The following is an 18,693-nucleotide window of genomic DNA, read 5'->3' as shown; positions in this document are numbered from 1 at the left end:
AATGTCGTTATTTAGAAAGGGAAAATCATAAGGAAGAAATGTTCTCTCAAGGACACAGTATGAGGGAAGATTTTCATGATTTTAACCTTTTAATGAAATGAAGTATCTAAGAGCCTGCTCTTTGCATCAATTTTCCAAATGAGTTTGATTAGTACTGAGATGATTACTGGATTGATTTCAGCTGTTCAACATGAACGGGGACCAAGAACATCCACCATAAGGAAGCAAGTGGCTCTATATTTCAGAGGACATAAAGATGTCAATGGAACCACGCCTCACTTTCCTTCAGCAGCCTTACCAACACCTACCTTTTTCACCACTGTTAGCCAGTTGGAGCCACATAACCTAGAGCTGGCAGCAGTATCCACCACTCCCGAGAGACAGACGTTGATTGGCCTGGCACAGCCAACCCCAAAGGTAAGTCACACTCTATCTCAAAATCAATTCTGTACAAGTTAAATTATTCAGTGAGATATAAATACTATGAAGAAAACACTGCAGCTGGGCTAAAATGGGAAAGCAATTCAACATAAAGCAAATCTAAACCCAAAAACACAACTGTAATACTGTATATTGCAGCTTACTAGTCCTTAAACATGGTGGCTGCCGTTAGTTGTCTTTTTAGGCTTGGTAATCTTGCAAAGAGCCCATTTCCTGTGCCTTTGTCTTTACACTCATGTCACCAGTTTATCAATGGAGGGAGCCATGGTTTTCACACAATCTCCATTACATGATGAATTTATGAGACTAGTATTTTACACAAGAATGATAAGGATGCTTGTGCTTTCTTTTCAGTCAAGATCAATAGATAATTCTTCAGAGCTATATAGCAGCATTCTGTTGACGTAGTCCCCACTCCCTACTCTCATAGGACCATGTATCTACAAGTTTGTACCCCCTTTTAGCCATAGTGTCCCCATTTTTTCCACTTCTTAAACTCTCATTGGACAGGTAAAAAAGGTAGCACTCTAACCAAATAATCAATAATCACAAAAACCATCATCAGAAAATAAAAAGAAAATATACATTAATAAAAAAGAAGAAAAAAGTGGAAAAAAGTATATCAAAACCAAAAATATAATCTTAATTGCAAATAAAATAACATAAACTCGTTTTTATCAAACAAATGAATTATCCAGTATCATAAAAAAGAAAATATATACCCTAAAAAATCAATAGCAAACACAAAAAAAAAAAGTCCAATAATAGTGTCCTTAGGTATAATAAATATACATGAAAATTTTTTTTTTACATCAATCAAATTCCAATGTGCAATTTAATAAAGAAAAAGAAGGTGTTAACTTAAACTTCAGTGCTCCAAACTGTTAATTCTTGAAAAATCCACCACCAGATGAATTAAATAAACTCGCCAGAGCAACATGCCGGTCAAATTATAAACCAGCACACATGCTTTCACTCTGCGAGCAACGATCTGCAGATTGATGGCCGGCAATTGGGAGGCGATTCAATGAGCATTAAAGCGGAGTTCCACCCATAAGTGGACGATCCGCTTTAAAGATTGGTCCCCCGCTCCCCATTAAGGATTGGCACCTTTGGGGAGCGGGGGGGGATGGGTACCCGAATCTGACAGGTAACCACTCCCACTTCCGCTGCGATCTCCTAGGTGATCGGAAGCGGAAGTTGTCCTCCTACCCTCCCTTCCTGAAGTCTTGTGGGACACGTGACAGGACCCAGGAGATGATGGGGCCATTCAGGAAACACAGCGCTACTCGCGCATGCGCAGTGGGCACCTGGCTGTGAAGCCGCAAGCTGTCATAGCCGGTGCCCACGCTGAAGATGCTGGCGCCTGGAATACAGGATGGCCGGTGAAACGGGCTGTGGCAGGGGCAACACGGGATCGTGGGACAGGTGAGTGGCTTTTTTTTAAAAGTCAGCAGCTACAGTTTTTGTAGCTGCTGACTTTTATTTTTTTACAGAGTGAGTGGAACTCTGCTTTAATATCTTCTTGACATCAAACACACTCATAAAGGAAGAGACAGGGAACTAATAGTGTAAAATCGTACGGCAAATTTATTCATAAAAACAGTCCATAAATTACACTTACATTCCATATTGTCAAAGCCGACACTAGCTTGAACAGCGTATACAGCACAAATTCAAAAAAGCCCGCATCAGTGTCAGCTGATGCCCTCAGCTCTCTGGGCGTGGTCACGTCACTCCAAGGCTCCACCCAAAGTGAGTAATGGCACGAGTCTTATATTTCCTTTCTCCTGATAGTTTGAAAAGTGAACACATGTGGAAACTCCATTTGCCATTTTTACTCCTGACGCTTTGGGGTCCCTTGGATAGGACAATTTGGACAGCTCTTAGGATTATCGAGGAACAGGGGTTACATGCAGTTATGCTTGACTTAAGAAAGCCAAAGACTGTTTACAAATTGATTAGAGATGAGGACATTGTGGAAAATGTTCCTGACCTACCTCTACCTTCTTGCAAAGGAATGTTTATTTAAAGAAACTCACCAACAAAGGCACAAAGATCTGGCATGGATGGCGATCCAAGGGAGGTAGCCATTGAAGACTTTCATGCATTCCAGACCTGAGCCAGATACAGGCACTGCCCCTTTTGCATCATCCAGGAGGAAACTGCGTTGCATGTTTTCTAGGAGTGCCCCTCTGGTACCATAAACAGCCCCCACCCACGTTGGAGTGCTAAATGGACTATTTTGTGGTGCATTTTCACAGTAGGACATTGATTGTGCCTGGGGGAGTGATGTATTGCTTTAAGGGCGCTTTGTAGTGCACAAGAAAGCTCCTCGTCTACCAGAGGGAGAGGATGCCCTTTGAAGACAGTTGCAGACTGGTCCACAGTCTGTTCAGAGACTATAACCTTATGGACTTATGGGGAGGTCTGACGAAGATTTCCCCTTCTCCCATGTCAACTGTCATGTCATTAAAGCTAGTGATTGTTAAGAAAGATGATAAATCATTGAGAAAAAAGATCCTTATGATCTGGAAGAGTCCACAGAACGTCCATTATGAGCCTGTTTAGGTTGACATACCACAGCCATGTGTGCCAGTCAGAAACAATGAGGACCACTGGAATGCCATCTATTTCCAGTTCAGAAGAGGAAAGGTACAGATAAGAGTGTACTGATCCTACATTGCCAATGGAGCATCCACCTTTTCTGCTAGAGGATTCCTGTAACAGAAAAACCTGTCCAGTTTGTGGCTGAACCTGTAAATCAGGACATCCACATCCAGTGTCCCCTCCTTCAACATGTTTCCTGAAACATCTCCATGTGTAGGTGATGAAGCCCTGCTGTCAATTGTCTAACCCTGGGGTGTATACAGTGGACAAAGTGAGAGCGTGAGGTTTTGCCCAAGACGGGATCCAAACTACCTATTTTACCGCAGCAACACTTCTGATTGTTTACTAATAGGTGAAATACACCACCACTGTTGCATTGTCATAGCATTTGCAACTTAATCCAGATTACCTTCCAAGAAGATGATCCATTGCTGCAGAGATAGTCAAATCACCTGAAGTTCCAGGATGTTACTTGGGAGAGAAGACTCCAATGAACACCGGGTCCCCTTCATCAACAGATTACCAAGTACTCCTCCCCAGCCTGGCATCCATCATGAGGATCTTCCAGAAGATGAGAAGGAGGAATTCCCCAATTACAGAACTGAATTCCTGAACCATCGGGCCAGAGACAATTTACTTTTCAGCTTCTCCAGGAACTTGATTGACTTTTCCAGAACTGGATTCCTGAGCCCTCAGGCCAGGGACAATCTGCTTCCCATTCTCTCTAAGGACTTGATTGACTTGTCCCATGACTACATAATGTTGCACTGAAAAGATCTGTATTAAAACTGGGCAAAGTAGAATGCCTCAAAAGAGACTGCCATCAGGTTCAAAACTCTCAAGCAAAAGGGGAAAGCCACTGGACTCTTGAACTAGGAAGTCTGACACTGGAATCGGAGTGATCTGAAGTTTCTCCTGTGGAAGAACAACTCTGGCCTAGGACTAGACTAGACTGAGGTAACCACCCAAACTGTTGTATCATCTGGATAGTTAAAGTCAAGATGTTCAACAGAGCCCATGCTGACTGTTTCCTCAATAGGAGGTCATTTAAGTATCAGATAAAGGGGATGCAAAGGGAGAACAGTAGCACTAAAACTGGGGCCAGCAATTAGCAAACAAATAAGCTGCAGATGAAAAGGATGAGTGGCACAGCTAGTAACTGGCAGTGTAGGGGCCCCACATTAAAGCGTTGGAAATGCTGATGCTCTGGACAGGCAGCTACTCATCCTTAATATCCACAAAAGCCAGAAAATCTCCTTGTTGCAGGAAGATAGAGGCCAACATGATACATTTTATCTGTAATACCTAGAATGAAACCATTCAGACTTTTGATTTGCAAGATGGGGCGGCTGCCCCTTTGGATATGGGAAAAGTAAATGGTCTATAGAAAATAATATCTGCTCATTGAGGCAAATTATCTACATAGGCATATTATTTTCTATAGATTTAAGAAACATTTACAATTCAGGTATTTCTTTCTTACTTTTACTTCTTTTATTGGCAATAGTTTGATTTGTTTGTTGGGAACAAGACATTAAATTGTCCTGGGACAGTAAACAAGTGTGGTTTAGTATTATAGATGAATTTTTAATGTAGTGTTTGTCATATACTGCATCAATATGTAACTGAAATGTCTATTTTCCATTTTTATCTAGTACCCACATGAAGTGAATGGAGCTCCTTTGTATCTTTATGAAGTGGCCACTGAATCTGTCTGTGAATCTGCAGCCCGGCTCCTATTCATGAGCATTAAATGGGCAAAGAGTGTGCCAGCCTTTTCTACACTGTCTCTACAAGATCAAGTGAGTTTAGAGTCATAAAACAGTATTTTCAAAATGAGGGATTCTTTATTTATCTGTTTTACAATGCTGTTGTAAATGGTGTTAAAGGAAACCAGTAATGAAAGAGCTACATAAACTGTCCCTGCAAATCTTTTGCTAGTTGCCCGAGTGTCATACTGACACTCTAGCTTTATAACTTTCTGAGCCACTAGAAAAGGTATTTAGACTAGGAGTTGCTGCTTACAGGCTTTGGGTAAATCTCAGAAACTATAGAAGCTACATAGCCAGGCATCTAGCATTTCCAGAGATCAAGAGTAGCAGAACCAATTGTTTTAAAACCAACACTGGTCAAAATTGATGCAATGCATGGAAAATAAAATATTTATTTGAATACAATCCCACCATCATTTTGGTGTGATATGCAGTGGCAAATCATTAAGCTAAAATGTAAGAAGTAATCAGGTTTGTAAAAGGTATAATTGATAAGTATTGCATTTTACAATATTATGTATTTTTATTATTATGGTTTATTTTTGATGCAAGAATGCAGTTCCACATTATTATGTATTTAATAAAAATGTATACTGTATTTCTAGTGAGCTCATATTTTAAGGTCACTGTTTTCCCTAAAGTAAACCTTGATAAATAACATTTCTACAAGCTTTCTATTACATATTATTAGGATTGTATTAAAGGAGAAGTTTGGAGTCACCCCCTTGTCTCTGTTCCCAACCCACCTCTTACCACTATCCCTTGGTTCCACCCCCTACCCACCTCCCAGTACCACCCCTTATAGAGAATTCAGAACCAAGTAACATTTTGCAGTGCTAAGTAATGAGTGTGGAAATTGTTAATGATAAGAAAAGAAAACCAGTAAAATAGATCCCCTGCAGCTAGCAACAATAGACCCCCACCAGCATCAATATTCCCCCTCCCAGCAACAATAGACCCCCCTACACAATAATAGAGTCCCCGAGCAACAATGGACCCCCTGTAACAAAATACCACCCCAGCCCCAATAGACCCCAAAGCAGCCACAACAGATCTCCTAGCAGCATGCAACAATAGACCCCCCAACAGCCAGCATCTTGAGACCCCTCCATCAACAGTAGATCCCTCCCAGCAACAACTGACCCCCCAGCATCATATGTCACCCCTAGCAACAATAGATTCCCTACCAGCAACAATAGACCCCAACACAAACATAGATCTCCCAGAAGCCAGCATCAATAGACCCTCCAGAACACCCCAGCATATTCTTGCCTTTACATATATTCAGTGCTCGAGGTGCTGGAACTGCGTTCTCCCACATTCCCGCTGAAAAAAACCCCTGTACTTACCTCTATGCTGGATCATTGGTCTGATGCTGTAGCTGTCCCACGTCGGCTCTAAGACTTAGCGATCACATGGCTGCTGATTGATCAGTTCTCAGTCTGATTGGAGTGGACAGAAGTCAGTCACCGTTCTCCACTCTGCTCCTGTAGCACTGGACAGGGATGGGGCTGGGCACAGCTGGCTCCAGCTCTTAGCCATGCACTGAGAGGTAGAGCTAGCTGTCAATTAGGCAGCTGTGTGGATCCTGATAAAATTGTTGGGATCTTTCCAGAACCTGGAGTGCCTTTAACACTTCAGCTGATAGAAGGCTTTAGCCCGCTGTCAGCTGACTCTGGGTCACAGGACAGCAAAAGTAAGTGCACTCCTGTGCAAGGCTGCTGTTAGAAACCATGGGGCCCAATACAGCCAACCTGACATGCGTCCCCCCCAAGTAAACACAGTTTACTATGCTTATGAATGAACACAGTGAGTAATTGGTATTGATCACTCCTGTGTATGTTCAGGAAAGGAAGCGGCTGGTAAATGTGACATAGTTACTGGACCCTTCCTGAAGGAGGCTATTGTGTGCTTGCAGCTGTCGGTGGGAAGCAGAGGAGGGAAGCCGGCAACACTGCGGGGTGTGGGGGCACACACGGGAGGGCCTGGACAGTGGGGGGAAACATATGGTGTACAGGAAGGGTGATGGGTGAGGCGGGGGGGCAATTACTGGAAATGATTCCCTATATGGCTCTCTACAGCAGCTGAAAGCCAGTGGGAGGGAGAGGAGAAGACAGCTTTCAGCTGCTGTAGAGAGAGCTGTACAGGGGATCGGTTCTAGTAATCCCCCCCCCCCATGCAGTGCTGATCACCCTCCCTGCCCACATCTGATTCTTCCAGCTGCCTGGGCCCCCTGCTGGCCTGGGCCCCATACAGGAAAACTGGTGGTACCCCCCTATCCACAGCCCTGCTCCTGTGACCTACAAGAGAAGTTTTGCCACAAATGCTTTGGCCATACTTCTCTTTTAAATATAGAGATTTGTAGATCACCCACTAGAGGGGGCTACGGTGCAATTACTCTTCTCTAACAATTGTAATGGAGATACAACATGACCCTCACAGGGGATGTGTGAATTGTTTGCAAAGTGATAGCTGACTCATAGACCTATATTGTGAGAAAAGCACAACCATTATGCAGCACTGCAAAGCAAGATGTGTAATGCAGACATATAACATCCCACATGTGTATATATAAATACAAAATATACATAAAAATATATATTTTTATAACATTAAACATTAACCCTAACTAAAAGAATCTTCTGTTGTGACTTTTCATTCTGTAAATATCAGTTGTCTGGCTGTCATTCAGATATCTTCTGCCTAAATACTTTTGGGGAGGTTTACTAAAACTAAAGCACACAGAATCTGGTGCAGCTGTGCACAGTAACCAATCAGCTTCTAACGTCAGCTTTAGAGATGAGCGAAGTATTCAAAAATTCGATTCGGCTGATTCGGCGAATTCGAGGAATAAATTCGATTCGAGGCGAATATATTCGCTGCAAATTTAACTTAACTAGGGTTGAATTCCACCTTGTTGCAACGTCACAGCATGAGGAGTCGGTACGGGGGCCCATGGCAGATTACGGGCCTGGCAGCAGCAATGGGAGGCCCGTAATCTGCCAGCACCCTATGACAAAATGGAACCCACCAGCAGTGTGAGGAGACCTGAAAGTGGCACATGGCAGAGTGTGGCGATGGAGACAGCAGCAATGGGAGGCCGTACAGGGACCCATGAGACACTCTGGACCTGGCAGCAGCATGAGGAGGCGGTACGGGGGCCCATGGCAGATTACGGGCCTGGCAGCAGCAATGGGAGGCCCGTAATCTGCCAGCACCCTATGACAAAATGGACAGCACCAGCAGTGTGAGGAGACCTGAAAGTGGCACATGGCAGAGTGTGGCGATGGAGACAGCAGCAATGGGAGGCCGTACAGGGACCCATGAGACACTGTGGACCTGGCAGCAGCATGAGGAGGCGGTACAGGGGCCCATGGCAGATTACAGGCCTGGCAGCAGCAATGAAAGGCCCGTAATCTGCCAGCACCCTATGACAAAATGGAACACACCAGCAGTGTGAGGAGACCTGAAAGTGGCACATGGCAGAGTGTGGCGATGGAGACAGCAGCAATGGGAGGCCGTACAGGGACCCATGACAGATTACGGGCCTGGCAGCAGCACGAGGAGGCGGTACAGGGGCCCATGGTAGATTACGGGCCTGGCAGCAGCAATGGGAGGCCCGTAATCTGCCAGCACCCTATGACAAAATGGAACACACCAGCAGTGTGAGGAGACCTGAAAGTGGCACATGGCAGAGTGTGGCGATGGAGACAGCAGCAATGGGAGGCCGTACAGGGACCCATGAGAGACTCTGGACCTGGCAGCAGCATGAGGAGGCGGTACGGGGGCCCATGGCAGATTACGGGCCTGGCAGCAGCAATGGGAGGCCCGTAATCTGCCAGCACCCTATGACAAAATGGACAGCACCAGCAGTGTGAGGAGACCTGAAAGTGGCACATGGCAGAGTGTGGCGATGGAGACAGCAGCAATGGGAGGCCGTACAGGGACCCATGAGACACTGTGGACCTGGCAGCAGCATGAGGAGGCGGTACAGGGGCCCATGGCAGATTACAGGCCTGGCAGCAGCAATGGGAGGCCCGTAATCTGCCAGCACCCTATGACAAAATGGACAGCACCAGCAGTGTGAGGAGACCTGAAAGTGGCACATGGCAGAGTGTGGCGATGGAGACAGCAGCAATGGGAGGCCGTACAGGGACCTATGACAGATTACGGGCCTGGCAGCAGCATGAGGAGGCGGTACAGGGGCCCATGGCAGATTACAAGCCTGGCAGCAGCAATGGGAGGCCCGTAATCTGCCAGCACCCTATGACAAAATGGAACACACCAGCAGTGTGAGGAGACCTGAAAGTGGCACATGGCAGAGTGTGGCGATGGAGACAGCAGCAATGGGAGGCCGTACAGGGACCCATGACAGATTACGGGCCTGGCAGCAGCATGAGGAGGCGGTACAGGGGCCCATGGCAGATTACGGGCCTGGCAGCAGCAATGGGAGGCCTGTAATCTGCCAGCACCCTATGACAAAATAGACAGCACCAGCAGTGTGAGGAGACCTGAAAGTGGCACATGGCAGAGTGTGGCGATGGAGACAGCAGCAATGGGAGGCCGTACAGGGACCCATGAGACACTGTGGACCTGGCAGCAGCATGAGGAGGCGGTACGGGGGCCCATGGCAGATTACGGGCCTGGCAGCAGCAATGGGAGGCCCGTAATCTGCCAGCACCCTATGACAAAATGGACAGCACCAGCAGTGTGAGGAGACCTGAAAGTGGCACATGGCAGAGTGTGGAAAATGGAGACAGCAGCAATGGGAGGCCGTACAGGGACCCATGAGACACTGTGGACCTGGCAGCAGCATGAGGAGGCGGTACGGGGGCCCATGGCAGATTACGGGCCTGGCAGCAGCAATGGGAGGCCCGTAATCTGCCAGCACCCTATGACAAAATGGACAGCACCAGCAGTGTGAGGAGACCTGAAAGTGGCACATGGCAGAGTGTGGCGATGGAGACAGCAGCAATGGGAGGCCGTACAGGGACCCATGAGAGACTCTGGACCTGGCAGCAGCATGAGGAGGCGGTACGGGGGCCCATGGCAGATTAAGGGCCTGGCAGCAGCAATGGGAGGCCCGTAATCTGCCAGCACCCTATGACAAAATGGACAGCACCAGCAGTGTGAGGAGACCTGAAAGTGGCACATGGCAGAGTGTGGCGATGGAGACAGCAGCAATGGGAGGCCGTACAGGGACCCATGAGACACTCTGGACCTGGCAGCAGCATGAGGAGGCGGTACAGGGACCCATGGCAGATTACAGGCCTGGCAGCAGCAATGGGAGGCCCGTAATCTGCCAGCACCCTATGACAAAATGGAACACACCAGCAGTGTGAGGAGACCTGAAAGTGGCACATGGCAGAGTGTGGTGATGGAGACAGCAGCAATAGGAGGCCGTACAGGGACCCATGAGACACTGTGGACCTGGCAGCAGCATGAGGAGGCGGTACAGGGGCCCATGGCAGATTACAGGCCTGGCAGCAGCAATGGGAGGCCCGTAATCTGTCAGCACCCTATGACAAAATGGAACACACCAGCAGTGTGAGGAGACCTGAAAGTGGCACATGTTTGGGGCATGATTCATGGCGGATTTAGTCAGTTGTGTCAGGAACTGGTGGTTTGAAATCCAGACTAATCCACGCCTGATTCATTTTCACAAACGTGAGTCTCTCCACACTTTGGGTGGACAGTCGTGTCCTCCGCGGAGTTACAATACCTCCTGCCGCACTAAACACGCGCTCCGATGCCACGCTACTGGCCGGGCATGACAGCCTTTCAAGGGCAAATTCAGCTAGTTGGGGCCAAAGGTCAAGTTTCGTTGCCCAGTAGTCAAGGGGATTGTCTACCTCGGTTGGCAGGGTGCTGTCCAAGTAGGCCCAAGCCTGTTGTTTGAGGTCCTGCTCCAGGTCCACCTGATGCTGCTGCTGCTCCGGCTGGTTAGTAGTTTCCTCACTGCGCTGGTGAAGAAAGCTACTCATCATCGACTGCAGACTGTGGCAGCCGCTGCTGGTGGAGCTGCCACTGCTCCTACCACCCCACCCCTCCCCTGCTGCCATGGCAGCGGAACGCGAGCGCACAGGGCCCACAGTGTCTGAGGATGGACGTTGGCGCAGAAAGGCAGAGACCAACTGACTACATAGGTGGTTTTTATAGTACGTTATTTTGGCCTCCCTCTCAGCAGGTGTGAAAAAGGCCACCATTTTTGAACGGTAGCGAGGGTCCAACAAGGTGGACAGCCAAAAGTCATCCCTCTGTCTGATGGTTATTATTCAGCTGTCGCTACGCAAGCAACCGAGCATGCTATGGGCCATTTGTGCCAAGGAATGCGAGGGACTCCCTGCCTCCATCTCCACAGCATACTGCCACGGTGCGTCTGGGTCCTCTGTCTCCTCCTCCTCCTCTACCAGATGCTCCTGCTCCTCCACTCCTGTCCGCTGAGTGGAAAAACCACCCATTTCACTCAATAATTCCTGAGCACCAATGTCCTCCTCTACCTCCTCCTCTTCTTCCTGTCCTGCCCCCACAGGGGTCATGTGGCGTTGAGATCTGTGCGCCACGTCTACCGCACCCTGACCAGCCATTGTTAACAGCATTTGTTCCAGGACGTGCAACAGAGGAATGACGTCGTTCATCCCATAGTCCTGCCGACTCATGAATAGCGTGGCCTCCTCAAAGGGCCTGAGCAAGCGGCAGGTGTCACGCATGAGCTGCCAATGGCTGACATCGAAGTTACACAGGGGAGTACCTTTATCCGCTTGTAACATCAGCAAATCGGTGATGGCCTTTCGCTGTTCGTAAAGGCGGTCTAACATGTGTAGGGTTGAATTCCACCTTGTTGCAACATCGCAGATCAGGCGATGCTGTGGAATTCCGTTCTGCCGCTGCAGCTCAAGGAGGGTGTGCTTTGCGGTGTAGGAATCGCTGAAATGCATGCAAAGTTTACGTGACATTTTAAGGATGTCTTGCAGTGGGATGGTGGATTTTAGGAACCGCTTGACAACCAGATTGAACACGTGAGCCATGCATGGCGCATGGCACAACCTTCCTTGACGCAGAGCAGACACCATGTTCTTTCCGTTGTCGGTCAACATGGTTCCGATTTTCAGTTTGCGCGGAGACAGCCATCTGTCGATTTCTCTGTTCATTACACTCAGAAGTTCCTCCCCTGTGTGACTACGTTCGCCAAGGCATACCAGGTGCAGCACAGCGTGACACCGTTGCGCCCTGCACATGTGATATGCCGGTCGGGTAATGGGACTTGGCACGGGGGTGGCGGCTGAGGACACGGCGGAAGAAGAGGTGGTAGAGGCGGACATCTTTGCCGGACCAAGGACGTGCAAACGTGGAGGCAAAAGCGGCGTGACCTGTCCAAGTTGCTGGTGCGGCTGTGCCGGCACCACGTTCACCCAGTGGGCCGTAAATGACATGTACTGTCCCTGACCGTAGTTACAGCTCCACACGTCGGCGCTGCCGTGCACTTTGGCAGAGACCGACATGCTCAAAGACTGGCCCACCATCTCTTCTACATGTGAATGCAGGGCTGGCACTGCCTTTTTGGCGAAGAAATGCCGGCTTGGCACTCTCCACCGTGGCGCGGCACAAGCCATCATTTCTCGGAAAGGTGCTGAGTCCACCACTTGGAAAGGGAGGGACTGCAGCACCAGCAACTTGGACAGGAGGACGTTCAGCTTCTGCACCGTCGGGTGCGTGCTCGCAAACTGTTGTCTCTTGGAAACGGATTCCAAGAAAGACTGCTGACGGAATCCGTGAAGAGGAGTAGCAGGAGAAGGAGCATCTGAACGAGCAGAAGATGCCAACGAGCGACAACTCCCCTCAGCAGAGGTGTTGGAGCCTTGACTGGCTGATAGAGGGCGATTGACGTCGGGTGACGGAGCAAGTAACGGAGCGGGTGATGGAGCGGGGGCTGGGGCAGGCAGAACCGCCGTATCTTTATCACGGTTTTCCCAGGCCACCAAATGGCGACGCTGCATATGCTGCCGCAACGCTGTAGTCCCAACATGGGCCCCCTGGCCACGCTTGACTTTCTGGCCACATAGTCGACATACGGCTACGTTTACTTCCTCGGGCGGCTTGACGAAAAATTGCCACACCGCCGAGTAGGAAACTTTGCCCCCGCTACTCCTCACTGGCTGACTGCTACTTCCTCCGTGCACACCGGCACCACTACTGGCCGTGGTGGTAGGCTGCAGTGGAGCTGGTGCTCTACTCCGTGGCTGTTTGCCTCCACTGACACTGCTGCGACCCTGCTGCCTCCTGGGCAACCCACCGACTGTTTTGCTCGCTGCCAAGCTGGCACCCTCTTCTCCTGATGATGCGGAAGCAATAGCCTGATGACGACGAGGCTGCCAAGTGCAATCAGCCTCATCATCATCAATTAGGGTCTCCGCCTCACTACTAGCCCCCTCGGCTGCGTGTGGGTCAGGAGACAGACCTGTCTCTAGACCGGCTACCGAGCCACTCTCCTCGCCAGTACTTCTTCGCCTGGCTGCTGAAGAGGCGGATGTCTCCCCCCGTTCCTGACCGCCCTCTGTTAGCTCTTCCTCACTGTACAGTGGGGCTGAGCCCACAGAATGCGATACTTCGCTTGGTGAGGGAACTCCAAAGGACAGGGGCAGGTAGAGGACACGTGATTTCAGTGGGCTTGCTCCCGGGCCATGCCAACTATTGGTTGTGTCTGATGTACCCACCGACCGTTGGCTGTAGGTGTCAGAGGTGACCTGGGAAGAGGAAGACGACCGAGCCAACCAATCGATGATGGCAGGGTTGTCGGTGGAGACACAACCGCTGGATGACACCGGGAGCACTGGCCTCTGGCTGCGACTAGTGCTGCCTCGACCCCTTCCTCTGCTGCCACGTCTGCTCGCTCCTAAAACATTGCCTCCTCTGCCACTCCTCTGCATGTTGTCTGACATACTCTTTAATTCAACGATTCTGTGTCCCTGAGTAACAATTCTGTGTCCCTCAGTAACAATTCTGTGTCTGTCCCTGAGTAACAATTCTGTGTCCCTGAGTAACAATTCTGTGTCCCTCAGTAACAATTCTGTGTCCCTCAGTAACAATTCTGTGTCTGTCCCTGAGTAACAATTCTGTGTCCCTCAGTAACAATTCTGTGTCTGTCCCTGAGTAACAATTCTGTTTACCTGAGTAACAATTCTGTGTCCCTCAGTAACAATTCTGTGTCCCTCAGTAACAATTCTGTGTCTGTCCCTGAGTAACAATTCTGTGTCCCTGAGTAACAATTCTGTGTCCCTCAGTAACAATTCTGTGTCCCTCAGTAACAATTCTGTGTCCCTCAGTAACAATTCTGTGTCCCTCAGTAACAATTCTGTATCTGTCCCTGAGTAACAATTCTGTGTCCCTCAGTAACAATTCTGTGTCTGTCCCTGAGTAACAACTCTGTGTTCCTGAGTAACAATTCTGTGTCCCTCAGTAACAATTCTGTGTCCCTCAGTAACAATTCTGTGTTCCTCAGTAACAATTCTGTGTCTGTCCCTGAGTAACAATTCTGTGTCCCTGAGTAACAATTCTGTGTCCCCGAGTAACAATTCTGTGTCCCTGAGTAACAATTCTGTGTCCCTCAGCACAATTTTGTGTCCCTCAGTAACAATTCTGTGTCCCTCAGTAACAATTCTGTGTCCCTCAGTAACAATTCTGTGTCTGTCCCTGAGTAACAATTCTGTGTCCCTCAGTAACAATTCTGTGTCCCTCAGTAACAATTTTGTGTCCCTCAGTAACAATTCTGTGTCTGTCCCTGAGTAACAATTCTGTGTCCCTCAGTAACAATTCTGTGTCCCTCAGTAACAATTCTGTGTCTGTCCCTGAGTAACAATTCTGTGTCCCTGAGTAACAATTCTGTGTCCCTGAGTAACAATTCTGTGTCCCTCAGTAACAATTATGTGTCCCTCAGTAACAATTCTGTGTCCCTCAGTAACAATTCTGTGTCTGTCCCTGAGTAACAATTCTGTGTCCCTCAGTAACAATTCTGTGTCCCTCAGTAACAATTCTGTGTCCCTCAGTAACAATTCTGTGTCTGTTCCTGAGTAACAATTCTGTGTCCCTGAGTAACAATTCTGTGTCCCTGAGTAACAATTCTGTGTCCCTGATTAACAATTCTGTGTCCCTCAGTAACAATTCTGTGTCCCTCAGTAACAATTCTGTGTCTGTCCCTGAGTAACAATTCTGTGTCCCTCAGTAACAATTCTGTGTCCCTCAGTAACAATTCTGTGTCTGTCCCTGAGTAACAATTCTGTGTCCCTGAGTAACAATTCTGTGTCCCTCAGTAACAATTCTGTGTCCCTCAGTAACAATTCTGTGTCTGTCCCTGAGTAACAATTCTGTGTCCCTCAGTAACAATTCTTTGTCCCTCAGTAACAATTCTGTGTCTGTCCCTGAGTAACAATTCTGTGTCCCTGAGTAACAATTCTGTGTCCCTGAGTAACAATTCTGTGTCCCTCAGTAACAATTCTGTGTCCCTCAGTAACAATTCTGTGTCTGTCCCTGAGTAACAATTCTGTGTCCCTGAGTAACAATTCTGTGTCCCTCAGTAACAATTCTGTGTCCCTCAGTAACAATTCTGTGTCCCTCAGTAACAATTCTGTGTCTGTCCCTGAGTAACAATTCTGTGTCCCTGAGTAACAATTCTGTGTCCCTGAGTAACAATTCTGTGTCCCTCAGTAACAATTCTGTGTCCCTCAGTAACAATTCTGTGTCTGTCCCTGAGTAACAATTCTGTGTCCCTCAGTAACAATTCTGTGTCCCTCAGTAACAATTCTGTGTCTGTCCCTGAGTAACAATTCTGTGTCCCTGAGTAACAATTCTGTGTCCCTGAGTAACAATTCTGTGTCCCTCAGTAACAATTCTGTGTCCCTCAGTAACAATTCTGTGTCCCTGAGTAACAATTCTGTGTCCCTCAGTAACAATTCTGTGTCTGTCCCTGAGTAACAATTCTGTGTCCCTCAGTAACAATTCTGTGTCCCTCAGTAACAATTCTGTGTCTGTCCCTGAGTAACAATTCTGTGTCCCTGAGTAACAATTCTGTGTCCCTGAGTAACAATTCTGTGTCCCTCAGTAACAATTCTGTGTCTGTCCCTGAGTAACAATTCTGTGTCTGTCCCTGAGTAACAATTCTGTGTCTGTCCCTGAGTAACAATTCTGTGTCTGTCCCTGAGTAACAATTCTGTGTCCCTAAGTAACGGTTGTGTGTCCCTAAGTAACGGTTCTGTGTCCCTAAGTAACGGTTCTGTGTCCCTAAGTACCGGTTCTGTGTCCCTAAGTAACGGTTCTGTGTCCCTAAGTAATGGTTCTGTGTCCCTAAGTAACGGTTCTGTGTCCCTAAGTAATGATTCTGTGTCCCTAATACAGAGAGATCTGTCTCTCTTGAATGACCAGAGGCAAATGGAGAATTGTAAGATGGCCGCAATTTATAGCTCCACCATTACACAGTGCTGGCTGGCTGGCTGCTGATTGGCTAATGCGATCACATGTCATGAATGAATGCATTATGGGTCAGCGCGCCTTGTCTGCGCGCCTTCCCAGAGATCCCTGCTCCGTCGCCGCACATGTCGCCGCCATTTTTGGAAAAATTTCGATTCGCGCATCCGAAGTCTGCTAATTTTCGGAATCGAAATTTTCCTAATATTCTAAACGAATTCCACTTCGCCGAGTTCGATTCGCTCATCTCTAGTCAGCTTGTTCAATTAAGCTTTGACAATAAAACCTGAAAGCTGATTGGATACTATACACAGGTGCACTATATTCTACATGCTCCAGTTTTAGTAAATCTCCCCCTTTGAGTGGCTGACATAAAATAAGGAGCTATAAAATAATATTTGGGTTTTTTTTTACAGAAAGAATATTTGGCTTTACTTACTGAACTGCATACTTGTTTGGAGTCAGTAATTTCCAAATTTGTGAAGCTAGTAGGTCTGCCAAACAGCCAGACAACTAGCAATTTTAGAAGGAATTTGGCAAAGCCAGACCCCATGTTTCCTTCAGAGGAAGTTTACTTTACCACATAATGATAAGATTTGCACCAATGTGATCTATTTTACATGTGTACTGCATCTAAAAAAAAAATTATCATAAAACTAGACATGGCATTTAATGTCAGGATTTTGTTTTCAAGTCTTCTACAAAAACTCTTATAAAACTGTTGGCGTATTCACAACAAAGGATTTTAACTAAATGATAATGTTTCAAATGAATACAGATTATCACTATTGGGTATGCCAACTGTTCTTAATGGGGAAAAAAATAATATAAAAATATATGCTATTTATACATTTAAAAAAAATGTTTTACATATTCAAACTTAAAAGCGAAAAAACCCACTTAAACGTGAAAAAATATGACATTTATAAATATAAAATAAATTGCTCAGATGGATTGCACATCCTAATGGTTCATGTATTCTTGTTTCCTTCAGGGAAAGTTTACTTTTCCACATAATGATAAGGTTTACACCAATGCGATCTCTTTTACATGTTTACTGTATCTACAAAAAAAAAAATCATAAAACAAGACATAGCATTTAATGTCAGGATTTTTTGTTTTCAAGTCTTCTACATAAACTGTTATAAAACTGTTGACTTATTCACAACAAAGGATTTTGACTAAATGATAATTTCAAATGAATACAGATTATCACTATTGGGTATGCCAACTGTTCTTAATGGGAAATAAAATATAGAAAAATATGCTGTTTATACATTTTTAAAAATGTTTTACATATTCAAACTTAAAAGCAATAAACCCACTTAAACATGAAAAAATATGACATTTATACATATAAAAAAAATTGATCAGATAGATTACACATCTTAATGGTTCATGTATTCTTGTACAGCGGATCCTGTGATTTTTCAATTTTACACTTTAGTTTCAAGGAGTGCTCTTACATACAGTATATAAATCATTCTAGTCTAAACAACAGAGCACTAAAAGCCCAATTCATTCCTAAGTGTCATTGGCAATGCACAAATGAGAAAATACTCAGAAATAAAGAGTTCTATATAGCAGTCAAAGCAGCCGTGAAATTGGAGAGGGATGCATAGCTTATGTGCTTGTAAACCTATCATTCATTTACTGTATGGCAGCTGATGCTCCTGGAAGATGCATGGCGAGAGCTATTTGTTCTGGGAATAGCACAATGGGCCATCCCGGTTGATGCAAACACACTACTGGCTGTATCTGGTAAGCACCGCTCAATTTAATGACTTTATTGTAGAAATTAACATTAAAATACATAGCCGGGAATATGAACAACATGTGAAGAATAACAAATCCCATGTGAACAATAGCCCATACCTGTCATTTATAAATCTATATTTAAATGCAAATAGTGTTGTTTTGTTGTATTCATAACTGCCTGCATCATCATTGAAATGCTAATCACTGTGTTTGTTACCATCCAAAAGAGTGCTTTATTATCATTTTCATATTATCGACACAGATATAGTTTAGACCAAGATGACAGATCCATGTTAAGTGGGGTAGACTTGCTTGGATTACAAATGACAGGTATTAAAACATTATTATCTATGATATGTTTGGATTTTAGGAATGAACAACGATAACACTGACTCTCAGAAGCTGAATAAAATTATTGCTGAGATTCAAGCTTTACAGGAAGTTGTGGCAAGATTTCGACAGTTACGGTTAGACGCAACTGAGTTTGCTTGTCTCAAATGCATTGTTACTTTTAAAGCTGGTAAGTCAGTGCTTGTTTTAATTTAGGAATGTAATGTAAGATTTTTTTCATTTGCACGATTAAACACTTTCTCTATAGACAATCTCTGGGCTCAGCTTACTTTTAAAAGGTGGCCAAAGGTCTATACAACAGGCA

The 18,693-nt window shown here is 46.3% G+C and overlaps 1 protein-coding gene across 1 annotated transcript in view; it reads left to right on the top strand.

Annotated features, from left to right (window-relative positions):
• NR2E1 (nuclear receptor subfamily 2 group E member 1) overlaps positions 1-18,693 on the top strand; it is a 76,694-nt gene that overhangs the window by 49,496 nt on the left and 8,505 nt on the right. Inside the window, exons 4-7 of the mRNA XM_089664847.1 lie at positions 182-417; positions 4,707-4,853; positions 17,945-18,041; positions 18,409-18,558. Coding sequence (XP_089520973.1) covers positions 182-417; positions 4,707-4,853; positions 17,945-18,041; positions 18,409-18,558 — 630 coding nt within the window. The remainder of the gene's footprint in view (positions 1-181; positions 418-4,706; positions 4,854-17,944; positions 18,042-18,408; positions 18,559-18,693) is intronic.

Source organism: Staurois parvus, unplaced genomic scaffold (genome assembly GCF_062004578.1).
Source record: "Staurois parvus isolate SC_StPar_1 unplaced genomic scaffold, SC_StPar_1.0 ptg000048l, whole genome shotgun sequence".
In the NCBI taxonomy this organism is placed as follows: Eukaryota; Metazoa; Chordata; class Amphibia; order Anura; family Ranidae; genus Staurois; species Staurois parvus.
The sequence above is the reverse complement of the archived record's forward strand: the minus strand, read 5'-3'. Positions and strand labels throughout refer to the sequence as shown.